This window comes from Linepithema humile, chromosome 5 (genome assembly GCF_040581485.1).
Source record: "Linepithema humile isolate Giens D197 chromosome 5, Lhum_UNIL_v1.0, whole genome shotgun sequence".
NCBI lineage: Eukaryota > Metazoa > Arthropoda > Insecta > Hymenoptera > Formicidae > Linepithema > Linepithema humile.
Window position 1 is genome coordinate 27,237,677 of NC_090132.1, and position 18,528 is coordinate 27,256,204.

Consider the following 18,528-nt stretch of genomic DNA (forward strand, 5'->3'; position numbering starts at 1 on the left):
GCTTGGATTAACTCGGAGAAATAGATGCATTTTATTACTGTTCTTATGCAACTATGAAATGACCGATCTTGCGTCAAATGAAATACTTTTATCATTTTTATTATGTCAATCATGAATTTTTACGTTGTTTTTTTCTTAATAGACATGAAATAAAATTAAAGGTACAAGAATAAAATATTCTAGCCGTAGGCTTTTCTTTTCTACATTCTTTTACATTTTTGCTTGATTGAATAATTGCTTCACTAAAATAGTCATTTCTTTCATCAAAATAGTGTTTTTGTTATTTCCTCTCACTTTTTACTATTCTTATGCATTTTATTTATTAATAGACGGCAAGTTTATGTACCTTTTATGATTACATCATGGCAAGCATTTCGCTTATAGACCTACCGAGTGTCTATACATATAAATGATGCGAGAAGATTATTTTTATTAATCGTGCTCGATTTATTGTGCTCGCTTTACGATCGCGCATATTATTATACCGGATGAGTAGAAACACTCGCCGTTATCGATGCCCTCTACACGCACACACACACACACGCATGTGCATAAGTGTATCGAAAATTTATATTAAATGGATATAGTACGTTATTGCTTCTTTTATAGTCGCTTGTGTAATTACATAGCTCTGTTATAATTAGAAAGTAACATTTTACGCTCTGCTATGCTCGTTAAGAGCATCTGACTCGTGATCGGAACAAGGCATGAGCATGCATTAATTGCTATTTCACTCATGAATTATTATTTTGACACCTTGTATACTGCAGGAGACGCCATAAAAGAGAAGATGAAATGCGTAATGCATAATCGATAAGGGCGTATCTCAATGACAATCTAGTTATTCAATACATTGAATTGCATAAAAAATTAATTGTAATTTTATTCATCATATAGTCGATTTTTTTAGATGTAATATTGGATGTAGATTTAACAATTTTTGTACATCAAACTCAAGTACATTCTTAATTTTGTCATACAAAAATTAGAAACAATAAGAAAATAACATTTTGCATTAATTATTGCATTTTTTTAAATTTATTAATTTCAACAACAATGTTGATCTCATTAAAATTATTATTTCATTAAGAACCTTAAGCCTTTTATGATTATCCTTTTTATTTTTATTATTCATGTTTTTATATTAAATATCAATATCGAGTGAACAGTTCTTATCATCGAAATAATAGCAAAAAAATCAAATGGCCATTGTTTATCGCGCTCGTTGTAACGGACACGCATGCAGGATTCTTGTGTTCCTCGAAGAACCGTAAGCATTGGGCCGATTGCTTAGAAGACCAGATGCATAAGTACGCGATAGACTCACGAACGCAAACCGCATTCGGGATTTTTATCGAAAATATAACGGTAGCACGTGTGAAGAAGTGTCTCAGACAGTAATGTGAATTAACTCTGATAGTTATTGGAAGTATGAGATGGTGATAATTTTCAATGTCTAATCCGTGAAATTCAGGAGTCATAAAAAACTTGACTAGGCATAATAAGTACCGTTTACCTTTGTCAGAAAGAAAATACATACGAACAGCGGTAAAGCACTTTTTTAAAATTTTTACAATAATTATTTACGATAAATTTGCAATGTTGTGTTACACAACTTGTGTGTTATACCCTCATCAGCACAAAATTCGATCCATATGCTTAAATTTATTTTATCTAATTAGGAGATATTTTTTTAGCGTAATTTTTTTGCAAAATTAATCATGATCATGGATATTAAACAATGTTAAAGTAGTTTATTTCTGTTCACATGATAACCAAGCAGATTCGACTATATATGTTCCTTAAAGAAATAATTGTGCTAAAAATGGATCGAATTTTATGTCGGTGATTTATAAATCGAATTTTATATCGGTATATTTTGAATGTACAGCTGTCATAGAGTGTGTGGTGGTATTTCTTTGCAAAAATCACCGAGTTTCTAGATACGGTAAGTGAATGTATGCATATTATATACATAAATACATATGTACATACACAATAAAATTAATGCAGATGAATTAATCATTAAGGCAGTCAATAAAATAGTTATTCTTATGTATAGTAATATAAATAAATTTGAGTAAAGTAAGAAAAAAAATCCATTAAAAATATAACTAATAATGTTAATTCCTTTCTCTACTTTTTGAAGGTATTTATGGTGTTGAGAAAGAAATAATATCAACTTTATTTTCTTCACATTTATCACCATACAGTAACAGTCCTTATTTCGTGGGGCTTCTTGAATTTGCTGCCTGGTGAACAAGGTATCATAATAGCTTTTTTGAATTCTGCGGTTCACATTATTATGTACAGTTATTATTTCATCGCCACGCTTGGCTCCAAATACAAAAAGTACCTTTGGTGGAAGAAATATATGACCTGTATTCAGCTGGTAATTATCAAGCATTATACTGCCAAAATAATTTATACAGATTATTAAAATTTTATTTCTTTCAATTGATATTGAATTAATTCTCGTCAATCTTTTTCAATACGCGATTGCATTTCTATAACTTAATAATCGAATTTAATGTCGACATTACTTTTAAACGTTTTATTTTATTATTCTCAATTATTCTTTTTAATTAGTGTGCTTAATATATTTTTATAATATTTGTTTATTTAATAAGAAAAGATTGGAAGAAATGACAATTATACATAGATTTATTATAATATAATGATTCAGATGTAATAATTAAAATTTTTTATCAAATTTTAGTCGCACTTTGGAATGCTATGTTTCTATCTAATAGCAACGTTGGTTCTGGACTGCCGAATGACAAAGGCTCTAACTTATTTCTTCCTAATAGTCTTTTTCATATTTATCTACCTGTTCAGCGATTTCTTTTAAAAGGTTTATAAGACAAAAACGGCTTAATTTCGCAAAAATTTAATGAATACAAATAAATTCAATTGAGTTAACGTATGATTGAATTTTTAAATAAGCGAATTTTAAATAAGTAATTTTTAACAATTTTAAATAAATAAAAAAAAAAGAATTAACAAAAGGAACTAACGGAACGAAAGGAACTAACAAAAGGATGCACACTAATAAAAGAAATTAACAAAAGGAGATTATGCTTGATAATTACCAGCTGAATACAGGTCATATATTTCTTCTACCAAAGGTACTTTTTGTATTTGGAGCCAAGCGCGGCGATGAAATAATAACTGTACATAATAATGTGAACGACGAAATCCAAAAAAGCTATTATGGCACCTTGTTCACTAGGCAGCAAGTTCAAGGAACCCCACGATATAAGGACTGTTATTGTGTGGTGAAAACACAACAAGAAGATTGCAGTTTGCAGCAGCAGTTTTTTAATTGTAATTAATTTTTACGATAAAAATAAAATAACGTAAGAAATCTGTATATAGAAATATCTACAAAATAAACGATATATTTTTATGCTTTATACTTTAAAACATGTGTTTATTTGAACTCCTATTTCATTATTGTATTGTATTGTATTTCAAATATTATCGCCGAATTTGTTCTAAAAATTATCTCATATTACACAGTTCTAAAAAAAATAACATTTTTTGAACACATGAATGTTATAGGTATCTCTTTTCATAGTTTTTTTTTAATACAATGCCGCTTTTAATGATGCTCCATCACGTCACAATTTTGAGAAATTCAAGATTAAAATTATAAAAATGAGCTATTTTAACTTTACCATACTACAATATAGTATGTAACGTGTTAAAAAATTTCTTTTTTTTAAATAAAGTATATTACTAAAATTTTTAACTCTCAGAAGGAACTTTTTGTGTACATTACGATTAACAAGATTTTGACAAGATTTTAACTATTATGTTTGTTACACCGCAGATAGATTTTAATTGATGGTTTATTGAGACTCTTTGGGTATATAATTTTCTTACATTTAGTTTTATATTTATCTGACCTAAATTTAGATTCTAATTTTACTTTATCTTATCCTACTTGGAGAATGCCAATGCGTGTCCAGTTAAATTTGATCATGCGTGTTCACACTCATCCCACTTGACACTATACATACATGTACATACGCTCCTCCGATTTTTGTTTCTTATTACATGTTAATTCATCAGCGCTGTGCCAATTTGTTATATTTGTCCTCTCTCTTTCTCTTTCCTTTTTCTTCTCTTCTCTCTCCATCCTTCTCACTCTCTATTAAATCTATTGTACTATTTAATATTTATGAGACACGCCGTGTACGTAATGTACGCAGCAATATTTGAAAATTATTTTTTTTACAGATTTGAATAGAAATACCTCTTATTAAAAAAGATTATTTTATCGCTGCTCGATGATAAAATACACACCACCGTTGGCTACAAGTTTGAGAATGAAGCTTGAACTTGAATTTCGACAAAAGACTCACAAGTACAATTTTGACTTGCAAGTAACCAAATCTCGCATCTGAAAATTAGATGTATATTAACGAGTAGCATTAACGAAATAATTTACATGTTAATCTATAATTATTGGCTTCTTTAACCATAATAAGTACCATTGCGAGTGAAATCTTCACGCATAATAAAAAATAATGGAAAAAGAAAAATAAAAACAGAAAATAGTGAAAGTTGCTCTCATTGTGTAAAGATTTTTAAACAATATTATGTTATAGATCGCAGATAATTATGTTATATATTATAATTATTTTTAATTTATAACTGTAAAACATTAGGCGATTTGTAGTTACGTTGATTAAATGACAAAATTTTCCCAACGCAATTTTTCGAAGCAAGCAATTTTTGCGAATTCTATAACCGTTTGCTTCCAGAAGAAAACTCTCTGATCTTATAAATGATCGAAAATGAAATATAACAGCAAACAGTAATAACAGGGGGAGATGAAAGTATGTTATATGGAAGCGTCTATCGGTATAACATGAGCTTTGACCCGATAATGCAACTGATATAGTGCCTCCGCCTATATCTGACGTTTCTAGAGGAATACACATCTCCGTTTCTAGCCGCAGTAAGAGGAAAGCACAGGAAAAGTGATAATATAATTGGCGGACGTTAGCGATAATAACGAGGCTAATCGCTTCCTTCCATAATTCATAGAGATTCGCTATGCGTACGTCGCGGAAGTGGCGTGCTCTCGCCATTGGAAAACGATCGGTATTAAAGGAAAGTAATAGAGTCGAGTGTACGCCACAAAGCCGCCCCTTTCTCCTGTCAAAGGAAAGAATCGGCTTTTACAAATAAAAATATTAATCCGCGAAAATAACATTATCTATCGACAGCTGTCGATTGTGTCGTATCTCATTCGCGCATTGTAAAACGTGTTTACGCGATACATAGACGGTTGCGCAGAACAAATGATTAGAAACATATCGCGGAATGCTCTACTTTTCACGCTCTATCGCACCAAAATCTTCCGCCATCGTACGGTTCATCGCTGTTCGAGAAGGAAACCTTGTGTAGCTGGCGAAGCGACCTTCCGATCGAAGAGCGCATTTAATTTCGCTTTCGCAATAGCAGTCGGATTAAAACATCGTCGAATTTCGAGGTCAGCATGTCGCGACAACATAAATCCTCTTTGAGATCAATTAAAAGCGTCGCGAAGTGGAACAAATTTATTTTACACGAAGAAATTGTTTCTTCATTTTAAGTTTTTATTTCGTCAGATTGCATTTTCCGAATTTGCGGAGCAAGTAGTGAAATTTTGTCTGTTTAGACGACGGATTGCCCGACCGTCAATTGCACGGCGAATATCGGATCGTGGGATCTGGAAGAACGAAGACAATTGCTCAAGGTTCAAAATTATGTTGGAATGTAACGATTCGATAAAAGGCATCCGAGCGGTTGTTAACAGCGCCGATATATGTTTCCCGATATCTATACAATATCCCTATATAATCGACAGAATTGCTCGTGCGCGTTAGAAATACCAGACTAGTTTGCCAGATAGAATCTCGAGAAGCATTTCGAGGATTTAGCAAGCCACTGGTAGACTTTCGTTACGGTGCCCTACGAACACCCACGTAAGGCAATGCCGCACAAAGTATCGGAATAGGATAGAATAGGCTGTAGTTATGTGCCGCCACACATCGGTGCCGACTATATAGCAGCTATCGACACGTTTCGAGAGGAGCAACATAGACAGCACGGGAGCGCGCGCAAATATACACACACACACACACACGACGATACATCCGATGTGCCTGTACGGACGGCGAATGTGCTCCGGCAGGGCGTGGTCCGTTTATGTAAGGCACCGACGTTTTTTCGTCACCCGTTTCGCGGTCTCCGATTTATCTGTTAGGCTCCCGCGATCTATCGCGGCACCCGGTCAGCCCCCCCTTTCCCCTGCTTCACGGGGAGCCCCTCTTCGGCAAAGTGCGCCTATCGGGCGAGATCTCTCCTGACATTTCGCCGGCGAGCGAGATGTCGCCGATGAGATTCGATATTTCCTCTTGTGTGTGAATGGGATGCTCTCTCCGCTTCTCTCTCGCTTTATCTCTCTTCTTTCTCCTTTTCTCGATCGCGGTGTGATTCATGGGATCCCCTGACATTTGCCTATCGATGCCCACATGGGGGAGGGTCGACGATCCGAGACGTCGTGAGCGATTGCGCATATGTAATCGTACGCGGGAACCTCGCGTCTCTATTCGCTATCGTTTCCACTTTGATCCCTTTCCGCGCCATTCACTGATGGGACGCAATAGACGTTCGACTTAAATACATGCTAGAAACTTAAATACGTACGAATAATAGCGAAGATACAGCGATCTTCGTCGAGAAGCATTCAGATCTTCACTTCTTAAAGAATTCTGCGAAGGAAAAAATACTAGATTTGAAATTATTGATAAAATTATGTGTTGTTAATTATTCAAAATATATGTGCAGAGTATTTATTAGGAGAACACGTGTCCATTCATGCGTACTTGTGTTTCTACTGAAAGAGAAATTATTAACTCGAAACCCGGAAATATGTCAGCTGCTCTTGAATACAGTTGCTTGTATTTCAGTTTTCCGCATTGAATTGAAGAGCGTTGAAGTTTCCGGACGTACCCTTCTCGGAACATTTTCTGATCGCTTGTGAATATGATCGTCTATCTTCCCGCGCACCAAAGCATCCTTTGACATTTGTTAAAGCGCGGCGTGCTTCTCTATCTCAATATTAATCTACACAAGCAATAATAGTCAATTAAACTTCGTGTGCTATTTATTCTGGCTCAAAGTTAAAGTTGATAGCAATTAAAATTATATTTTATCTTTTCTTATCAAATCTTTTTGCTTGCAATATATAAATGCGATTAGAAAGAATCATTTATTTAAAAAAAATAAAATTTGAGAAAAAAATATATTTTTAAAATATTAAAAAAATTATTATCAAAATTACATTCGCCTTATATTGTCTTATCTATCCAGTAATTAATATGTATTTCGCTCAATTACATCCATGAGTTTCTGATTTGAAATTTAAGCGAAATTCTATACAACGGATGATGTGCATTATATGCGAAACTAGTTGCATCACAATCTGAATCACTTCTTCAAGCGCACCATGCTTCTTGCTCCAATCCGATCAGAGGAATCCCTTGACATTTGCACTCTGCGTGGCTGTATGCAAAGTACACACGTCGCGTATACGTGTCTATGTGCCAAGCCTCCACCCAACAGCGACGACTCCCACACTATCATCTGCTTAGCCGGACTCGTTCTGCATGGCGCGTTCGCCTGTACATAAACGTGAAATAAAAACTTTTATTTGCGCAACTCGCTCTTGCGTAATTGCAATTTGTCTCATCTATTTAGCGAAGCTTCGGAAATAAAAATTAGCATTGCTAAATGTTGGACTTTGTGTGATTTAATGCGATGTTTTATTTAGTGACTCTGTATGCGGCAATATACTTCTCATTCTCAATTCGCGATTAATATCGAATCCTCCTACGTATAGATCGTTATCGTCAAGCGTGGAGGATAACGCGAGCATCCGAGATGATCACGTCAGAAGATTCCCAAGAATATAACAGCGCTCGGGCACGGCGAATAACAATTATTATCTGCATCGATCGAGAGCAAATGATAAAGCGCAGTTGCCAACGGAAATTTTCCGATGCACAATCTTGCGATCATCGATTCGCTCATCGTCAAGGTGCTTCTATCTGCCTACTTGCCAGCCGGAAAAAGATTAGTTACATAAAGCACTTCTTCTTCTGCATACGACCGTCATACGATCACCGCTTGCCCGGCATATGATATGGCACTTGTTTTGTATCTCGTTCACGGCAGAGGTTTTATCATGGTCAGATAAGGAAAATAGCATTGAGAATTATAATGCACATACTAAACTAACTGCGAAAAATATAAATCTTTTTTTGTCGATCGCAATTGAGTGTTAAAACATGATTATCTTATGCCACACGCGACAGATTATTCGATGATCCCAATTTCAGGCAACGTGCGAGATAAAAGTATCATAAGTATCTTGCGTTAATCGCGATAGAATAAATAATCGTTGTTAATTCGAAAGCGGATTTACGGCCGATCGCAATTAGCAAATTGGCTGAGTCAGTGACTCTAGTCGAGCGTCTCTTTTTGACGATTAGCTTTTTTATCGTGCGTGTTAATTCTTTTTGTGCTGTTGATATTAGAAGAGAGTCATCGGGCAGTCACGAGGCGAATACTGCATGCTTGCCATCGTTAATCAGTTTTTCTTCTTTGGCTTCTTTTTTGCGTTCTGCGAGAAAATCCAGTGCGGTGGAAATGAAAACGACAAGAACGACAAGCTGTCCTAGCGAGCTCGACCGAACTTCGCCAAACAGTGAAAGTAATGCAAACTGATTTGCCTAGGCGTCTTGAGAGAGAGTCTTTGAAGCTTGTCTTCTTGTATATGAATGTCCTTCCTGTCCAAGTGGACACGCGATTTATTATCCCTTATAAACGTAGACAAAGTAAGAAACGGATTGAGATATTTTTTTTTTTTTACCGACAAATGTGGAAAATAACTGAAAAATAAAGTAATTCAGAAGAACTCCTCCGAGTTTATATTATTGCTATTATCTTATTGTTCTTGCAAAATTACAGAAAAGATTTATTTCATGTGTTGTAGGTGGCAATGCTTAAGATAATTATACCTTTCAGAAGAAGATGTTGATTATGATGATTTTTTGTGACAATCATATGTAAAACAGTGACGCGAGCATCCAGCTAATAAAATATCACGCAAAAATCCAAGGATATTGTATGGCTTAGACTCATTAGAATTCTTGGGAAACGTGGAACTGCGTGGAAGTCGATTATCGCAATAATAATGCATTGAAACTACTTGAGGATTCTTTTGGCGGGCAAACTATAAATTTACTATTATTACGCTGTTGCTTATTTCATCATTCATCGGGTGAAAATAATTTCGTCCCTGAGCGCATAATTTATCAGCCGTCAGGTCGGAAAATTATTTGTAAACGAATAACCGTGCATCAGCCGCGCTATTCGTTTTCTATTCCGCGATCTACGAGCCCGACCGGCCGTCGCTGCGTTGTACACACGACGGGATTAGAGATCGGTGGGTGTGTTGCGCCGGTCGGATCGGGTGTGCGATCATGCGTTAAAATGAAAGGAGACGCACGACGTGCCGGGATGAGAAATAAGAAAAACGACCAGGCAAGACTCGATAGCCGATCGGTGTCCTAAAAGGAGAGTCTGGTATCCGAGCGAGACGATGTCGCGATCGCGCGATTGCGATTAATCCGTTCTACGATAAGTTCGCGCATCGATTTTCCTGGAATCCGCACATTGGAAATTGATCAATAATTGTACATTGTGGTACGCGCATTACGTTGTATGTATATCAACTTCACTTTTTTTTCCTTCGGTTTACCATTAACATTTTAATGTAGTTGTTTGTTTGAGAGACTCATGCTTTCACGGATGCAATGTACTTCGATTTCGTAAATTAAAAAAAAAAAAAATAAATTTGCTACAAAATCCACGCAATTCGTTAAATTTCTGTTATGTTACACAAAAAAAATTTTACCGTAATCTTTTTTGCATTTATAGTCAATTTAATTTAATGTAGAAAAAGAGGAGTCAACGCTGAGTCAAGAAACTTCGCCGGCGTGGATTAATTAAAATCCTCATTAAGACGCGGTCATAGATAATAGATAACGGAACACAGTATTAGCGACGCTATGGACGTTCTATCGATCTGTACCGCTAATCGATCGGTACGATTTTTTCCACTTTCTAAATGCGCGAGTCCGTTCTGAGTCCGGACACCGCATGGAATTTTGTGATTAGCTCGGCCGTTTTTGTCAACGTCATGTTGGCAATAATGTTCGTTGGCGCGTAGAATTATTGCCTCATCGATGCCGTTGTAGGTTCGCGCTTGTCTCGGACCGCTCTTTTGTGACTCGGAGCGATCGCCAATACTCTTATCCCCTTGAGTTGCAAGCCAGAGCTGTTCAGCTTCTTTTCGCAACAAAGAACAAAAAAATTCTCTCGTATTCCCTTCCCCCTCTTCCTTTTGTTTTTTCACTCATTTGCTTTTTTTCATTTGCATCGCAGATTGCAAACGATGCTTGTACGCGATCACGTCAATCGCGCTTCTAGAATTTTGGAAACGTTACCGCAACGACAAGGACCGATCTTTTGCCTTTCCAACGCAAAATCAATATTATGCTTTGATATATCAAATTTTTAATCTATTTATTGTTTTTCTATACTCTCTATTGTCTTCTCTCTATGGCACTTTTAACTATTTTTTCCGTGTTCTTTATTATTAAGGTGAAAAAATCTTGGCTTCTGATCGCGTACGTCATACGACGTAAATATTAATAACTTTTTACAATCCTGTTGATTAAGACGTACTCTTCTTGCGATTAAATAAGCTGTAAAACACGAGAAACGATGCATTTTTTACTTGTTGATGTAAAATTAATGGACGGAATATATAAAAGAGTTAAAGATTACGATAGAACTTTGTAAAGTTATTCGTTTCTACCTCTGCATTAACTTTTTCATCAACTAGAAAACTGATGTGTAGATTACGACGTTTATAATACTTATTTAAACACAACAATAATCAACTTTAAAGAATACAAATAAATTTGTAACTTAAGCAATGTAAACAGGAATAAGTTAATTTTTTATTTTATTGAAGCATGAACTAGCGTGTTATTCAAGTTTCTTCCGCGATATCTTTACGCAATAATGTTATTGCCTTGGCATGCAAGCTTACGCGTACAGACATTCGCATTTATAACGCAAGAATGTGAAAAGATAACTATAAATAATTTTATTACCTGATTTATTTGCTAACGATGACAAATGATTGTTAATTTTGTTTAGAAAAAAATATAAAAATTAGTGTAAATTTTGATTTTGTGTGAATAGAATTTTGCATTAACCAAATTTATAATTTGCTCAATTTTGCATAATACAAATTAATGACAATATTATTATTATTATTTTACTGAAATAACTTAATCAAAAACGATTTTATTAAAATGATAACTGTTATTACGTCAAATTACAACAGCGTTTGCTCGTTTCCTTTGACGATTCAACGATGAAAGTTTCGGTAGTATACGCGCGAACATTGTTCAGTTAGACAGACTTGAATGGAATCGAATAGAGTACGATAATACTCATATCAAGTGGGCGTCGAGAATCGATTCAAACAATCGTAGCATATGCACCGGCAAAGTTCAGTCTTCATTAATTCAACGCGAGATCGTTCATCAATTAACTTACCTAGTCATTGAAGGATAGTTGAGCTTTTCTTCAATTTGTAACATTTATTTTTTGGTTTAAAAATATATGTTAGCAATATTAAATTAAATGATAAAGATTATAAATAGTTATTTGAATGTATATAAAAAATAAAGATTTGTAAGGATTATTGATCTTCAGTTATAGGAAGAAAATTATTCGCTTAGACTTATTAGGTTTTTATAATTAAAAAGATTGTATTCTTTTTAAAAAGAATTAGACCCAACACACAATAGAAAATATTAGAAATAGGAATAAATATTAAATATTAGAAAGAACAATTTAGAATTATTTTACTTCAGACAAGGAAACGGAATAGATTAATTATTTCTAATTTTTATTTCCTAATTTATGATGATTAATCCATTTCATTTTCTTGAAATAAAATAATTCCAATTTTCTATTCCTAATATTTCTTCTACGTGTGTTAGGCCTTACTATATTGAACAATTGTGAATTATAGGATAAGGCGTAATCTAGCGTCTTGAAGAAGAAAGGACATTGAGCGTTGCAATGCGTCTTGCCTTACAGATCTTATTTGTCGTCGATAAAGGAAGTTTCTGCCATTTGCAATCTTTTATAATTTAAAAATAAGCAACCAAATAAATTGTATCAATTGATTATTCATTTCTATTTATTGCAAATTTTGTAATTTATGTATAACTATCTGATATCTATATCAAATTTTAATTTTCTAAAAGCATGCGATACAGAGTGCAGCACAAGCTGATAGAGCATGCACTGAGGAAATACTATTCCTTTATCGCAGTTGATTTTTCATAAAAATATCCAAACAAGTTACATGTTTTGCCAAAAATAAGTTTTCAATTTGATTCGATTTATTTTGTAATTGTCTTTATCTATTGCGTAATTTTATTATTTCAAAAAAATAGTATTATTTCATTATTTTACTTACTTGTATTATTCTTAGCTGTCAAATCTGACGTAAAAAACATATTAAAATTATAATATTTATGAAATCTTATTGAGTTATAGGAATATAAGGCAAAGGAAAATCGACAGGTGACATTATCGCTTAGGTAATCAACTTGAAGTGTAATATTTTAATAGTAATTATAATGAAGTTACAGGATGCTTTTATACAGTATGTATAGATAGACAGCGTCATAATATAGTTTTCCTTAAGTAATTCATTCAATATATTTATGTTTAATCATTTCGTACGTTTATTATCGTCTATAATGAAAGAGAGATAGAAATAGAGAGACGGAGAGATAGAGACAGAGATATGTAGAACGTGTATTCGTAAAACCTTTACGTGAAAAACAAGTGAAGCCCCAACTTGGTGATTACAAACGAACGATATATATTCTTTGTTTCTTTTTTTTTTTTATTAATCGCGAGCGTGGTACACATGTATATGCGTATGCTGTGCTTTATTTCTCACCGTTATTAATCTCCTCGCTACCGATGACAAGTTCGAAATACACATTTTACAATGTTAACATTCCTACCGGATGAAGCGCGAGGAACATATTTTCGTTTACATAACTTTTTCGCGTCCCGCTTACTACAAGATAAACTTCTAGAATCGTATTTATATATATATTAAAAATCGCAGAAATTTTTCTTTCTTTTATCTTTACAAATGTTATATTACCTAATAGAAATTTGTACAGTTTTTCGCAAGATTTTTGTTGTCTTCTAATTGTATAATTATACACACTCTTTCGTATGCGCGTGATTATCTCAATTACGCGCATTTAATTAATTTTGTCTCTTCGTCACTTTGGCTTCGCAGACTAACATATATTAATTTTGATACACGAACACGATGCGAGAGTGTACTTTTGTTTCGCAGATCCTAGGTCTCGTAGCTAGATCTTGCATCCAGTAAATGGTATTCTCTCTTGTCGTCTCGCCACTCTTACCATCCTGTATTATTTCATTCAGCTATGTTCTGTGAATGTTCTATATGACAAAATTCAACGATCTCGACGATCTCCAAACTAAAATAATTACAGTCATCTTACAGTAGAAATTTTTCAACAATCTAATTTCTGACTCTCCAAGAATGCATTGCATTCCGAACGCGACGCAACTAACGCTGTCCGCGATGCAACTAACACCGGTTTGTTTAAGGACAAACCAGCCGAGAATAGCGCGCACGTAGATATATCTAGGACCTACAAAAGTCGGTGATTAGATCATCGATCGAGGTGGATACATCGCAAGCCGTTTAACAATTTGCAAAATTTTCGCAAGAGACGCTTCGATCGTTCGCATTCTACGTCGTACGATCTGCGGTGCAACGATGCAATAGTAACGATAAATTAATTTTGTTCATAATAGCAATAAATAATATTACAAAGTGTGCGCTTCTTACAATCGATACTGAGACCGGAGAAGAGCGGGATGGGGATAATATTTCATTATTCGTGCGCGTGTACATTCATAACGAGTCTGTGGAAACTATAGAACTAGACTCTATAGAGGAGCGCTTCTGATATGCGTGTGTAAGAGAAGGGGGCTAACTGGTCCATTCGTTGTTCTTTACAAGATACTTTTTCAAGTGCAAATAAACGTGAAGTGTAAAAAAAGTATTGCGCAACAAGGATCTGAGGTTTGCGGGGACTTCGCCTTATGTTCGCCGAGGTCTTTGCGTTTTTTTTTTTTTTTTTTTTTTTTTTTTTTTACAGAGCACCTCTTTTACAAGTATAACGGGTTTGAATTCCTTCATTTTTCTCTGAAAACTTCCGACATGTATACATTGATGTGTAATTAGAATTATTATAGACTGTCTTTCGTGGATTTACGGTATCATCGCGGAGAATAACCCGATTATACTCGAGAATCGCTCGCTTTACTGAAGCGAAAGATCGATATTTCGCGAAGTTGAAGTATGCGGACTGTTCTAGTAGTAAATAATTCTGCGTCAGCGTGATTTATGAGTAACGCAGTGTCAAGATTGAGTGTCCTGAGACGAACGTACTCGCAACAATTCTGTACATTAATGAAAACGCGCTTTCCTCGTCTTACGAAGCGCTCGCGCAAATCACCCAGACTGACCTCTGGGCTATGTCGAGATCTCGATCACCGGCTCCGCGGTGTTATTATTGAGCAGCTCCTGCTTCTCCCGCAGCTTTAAATCGTACTGCGAGGGCGACGGCGACTCCTTCGCCTCGATCGGCGACAGTCCGTCCGTTTCCTCCAAAGGGGACGCGCCTTCCTCGCTGTCTTCGTCCTCGTCGTACTCGACTTCCATCTTCGACTCGTTTATCTCGTGCAATCGAGCCGGGATGTATGCGGGGTGATGTGGTATTCCGTAGCCGCTCTCGCCGCTGTAAGTGACCTTGCCCATGAAGGACCTGATTTCGTCGAAGTACGTGTCCTCCCGCTCGTTCTCGTTGCTACTTCCGGGCGAATCGGCGACTGAGACCACTCCGCTGCCGTCATCGGCCTCGTGCTTCTTCAGGTGTCGATCCAGATTGGTCTGCTGGCCGAAGCACCTTTCGCAAAGCGGACACTTGAACGGCCGCTGTTTGTCGTGGATGTTTCTCACGTGTCTCTGCAGATTACTCGAGATGCTGAAGGACCGCTCGCAGTACTTGCACTTGTACGGCTGCTCGCCGGTGTGCGTCCTCAGGTGCCTCGTCAGATTGGCCGAGCGCGGGAACACTTTGCCGCAGAACTTACAGGAGTATCGGTCCTTCATTTTGCCGTGAACATGATGATGATGATGATGGTGGTGGTGATGGTGGGGTGGCAAGACGGCTTCCTGGAACGGCTTCACACCGGGGAACGCACTGAGCGGCGGCCGGGCGAGCAGATCGAAACCTCCTCCTGGCCTAGCGCCGCTGAGCCCGTTCATAAGCGAGCCTAAAAAAGGAAGCCCGCGCGGTGGGCCGAAGGGCGGGAGCGGAGGTATCAGCCTGGATTCCGGCGTGGCTCCGCTGGGAGGCGGCGGGGCGCCGGGAAAGCCTGGGAAAGCGCTCACCCCGGGATTGCGGTACATCGTCTCGAGGAACATCGGATGTATCGGTCGGGGATAAGCCATGTGCGGCGGTGTATTGGTCGGCGGTTGCTCGGTCGGCAGGCTGGTTCTCAGTTGCGGGCTGGGAATGTCCTTGGACTCGAGCTCCATCGGCGGCGGAGCGGCGTCCTCTTCCGGTTTCGGCGGATCGGGCGGCGCGGGTGTTTCCTCCATCGGTACCGGCGCGGGCGACGGAGTGCGGCTTTTCCTGCTCGCGGATTTCGAAGTGACATCCCGCTTCTTGGTCTGTATCCTTAAATCCAGCGGTTGCTCGGTCGTTTCCTCCTTCGGGATGTTCGAAGCACTCTCGGTTTCCATTCTTCGCTCGTTGCTCCTGGCCGCCTCTCTTCTCTTCGAAAGATCGTCGTCGCTCTCCGGAGTCGGCTGGACCGGTGGTCTGGCCGGAGACGGCCGAAAGGTAGAGGTGGCTTCTTCCGCCGTGGAAGGAGAGACCTTGTTGTGATGCGACAGCACTCTCGGAGGAGTGAAACGTTCTTTCTTCGGGCTGTCGCTTCTCTTCTCGGCCTCCTCGATCTTCGGCGGGAAAAGCAGTGGCGTGTTCAGAAAGTTCGGAGGGTTCGGAAAAATTCCCGTGTAAGGATTTATCAGACTAGGCGGGTAGAAAGGCAAACCGCCTGGCAAGCTCACGGGCGGCCGTGAATACACCAGGAAGGGGCTCGCCGCTGGCGTTGGTAATTGAGGCATGGTTCCGGGCGGACCGGTTGGAGTCGTGGAGTCGCAAAACCGCTTATGCTTCGACAACGATGTCACCGTGCTGAAGGACTGTCCGCATTTAACGCACTTGATCTGCATGCGACAGTCGGCGTGCATGCGCTTGTGCCGGCATAAATTGGAGAACTGCGTGTACGCCTTGAAACAGACCTCGCACTGAAAGGGCTTTACGCTGCTGTGGATGTGGGTGTGCTGTTTCAGGCCGGAACTGGTCGCGAATGTTTTGCCGCACTCCGTGCAAGCGTGGCTCCTGGCGCCGACGTGATGCGTTCTGATGTGCCGTTGCAAGTTCGACGGATCGGTAAAGACCTGCCGGATGTTCGACTTTTAGCGACATTTTGAAGATGCTTCTAGATCAGAAGAATTGTCTGGTTTCCGTGGTCGTAGCGCGAACCTTAAAACTTACCTTCGGACAATTTTCGCAGGGATAGTTCCGAAGATCACCGTGAACAATAGCGCGATGTCGTACCAGAAGCGGTCGCCAAGCATAGGCACGGGGACAGCTGTCGCAGCGGTGCTGCTCTGCTGGATATCTGTGACAAGTCACCAGGTGACTATCCAATCTGGAAATAAATTATGCAAACATCCCCTTGAATATAAAGAATAACATTAACTAGATAAAAAAAAAAAATTAAAATACATAATAACGAGTCAAAGAAATGCGCGTCGGCTGGAAATTAGAAATACTCTGTATATTTCGGAGAAGAAAGCGCATGATAATATCTTCGTTCGTTTCTTTAAAATTATTGTGCAATATTTTGCCAGAAAAGAATACTCGCAGACCTCGCTCCCTATTATTCTATATACGCACGAAGCTTAATCTGTTCAATCAAAGCACCACCGTGCAGGCAGGATATGATATGGTAACTCGACCTGCACCGGCAAAGACTGCACCGGGCGCAGTCTCGGATGATGACTAAGTGACTACGGCTGCACGGTGGCGAGTCTTGTGTAATAACAGTCGCACGCCCCAGAAGAAGAGGGCGGCCATCGTGCACGAACACACGCCGTCACGAAGAAAAGCCGTCCTAAGGGGATTGTCACGGGGTAGGCATGGGTTATCGTCACACGGAATGCTGTGGTGTGCGGCAGCATTGATTTTACACCCCTGAACACACGCGTCGTGTGAAACCCATTCGTGATGAGATAGTGCCTTCATGGTGACGGTGTGCCGCGCCAGATGAGCCGCGAGCACGCGACGCCTTCGATGATGTATACGGGGGTGGTTTTAGCGCGTCCGATTGCGGATCCTGGTTAGGGTTTAACGCCCGACAACAGGTGAATCTGCCGGCTTAATGTCGGTTCGGGAAACGAAAGTGTTTTGCGCCAGAAACGAGAATAAAATTTTAATAAAGAATGGATTTATCCATTACTTCGATTATATTGAAATAATATAGACTATTTTTATTGAAAAAAGTAGCAAATATTAAATTACGATTGTTTGTTCTAGATAAAGTCGAAAATAATAGATTACAAATGATAAAAATGTATTATGTATTCATTCAAAAAAACTATTGAGAAGGATACGGTATTATCTGTTTTCAATTCACACACTCTTAAAATTGAATATGATTATATTAATAAGACTGTAGTTAGAATGCTGCTCGTGGGAAAAACGCGTGTTTAAGTGCTTCGAAAACCAGATACGAGGAACCAGTATTTGACTTGTATTGAAAAGCTATGGGTAAATAAAAATTGAATTTTTTGGGAACATAGATTGTACTCTTATTAGTACATAAAATATAATGAAATTTACAATTAGCTTATTTAGAATCTATGAGCAAAAATTTTTTACATATCGTAAATAAAAAAAACTTGAACATTCTTAAATAATTTACAAGCCAGCATATTTTAATTTTAATTTTTTGCTCGCTACTTCATGTTAATTACTCCCTAATTAAAGGTAATAATATCGCGGCAAGATAAAACTGATTAAGCGGCATATTCAATCGCGATGAAGAAGAAGACTTAAAGAAATGCTCAGAACTTCAACTCTTGATACCGCTCGCGTGACAAAAAGCTTTCGCAAACCCGTATCGCTAACGAGATTTGAAGGCGATTACGTGGCACTCACCCCTGAATTCCAT

General features: G+C 37.8%; 1 protein-coding gene across 3 annotated transcripts in view; it reads right to left on the bottom strand.

Annotated features, from left to right (window-relative positions):
• Positions 1-12,751: 12,751 nt before the first annotated feature.
• The window catches only part of LOC105667426 (transcription factor hamlet), a 76,540-nt gene continuing 70,763 nt past the window's right edge, over positions 12,752-18,528 (bottom strand). For 2 of the 3 annotated variants that reach the window (XM_067355970.1, XM_067355969.1), the window contains exons 7-8: positions 16,848-17,004; positions 12,752-16,765 (exon numbers count right to left, since the gene is read on the bottom strand). In XM_067355970.1, coding sequence (XP_067212071.1) covers positions 14,753-16,765; positions 16,848-17,004 — 2,170 coding nt within the window. In that variant the 3' untranslated portion in view covers positions 12,752-14,752. The remainder of the gene's footprint in view (positions 16,766-16,847; positions 17,005-18,528) is intronic. The other variant, XM_012359224.2, reaches the window with a different exon arrangement.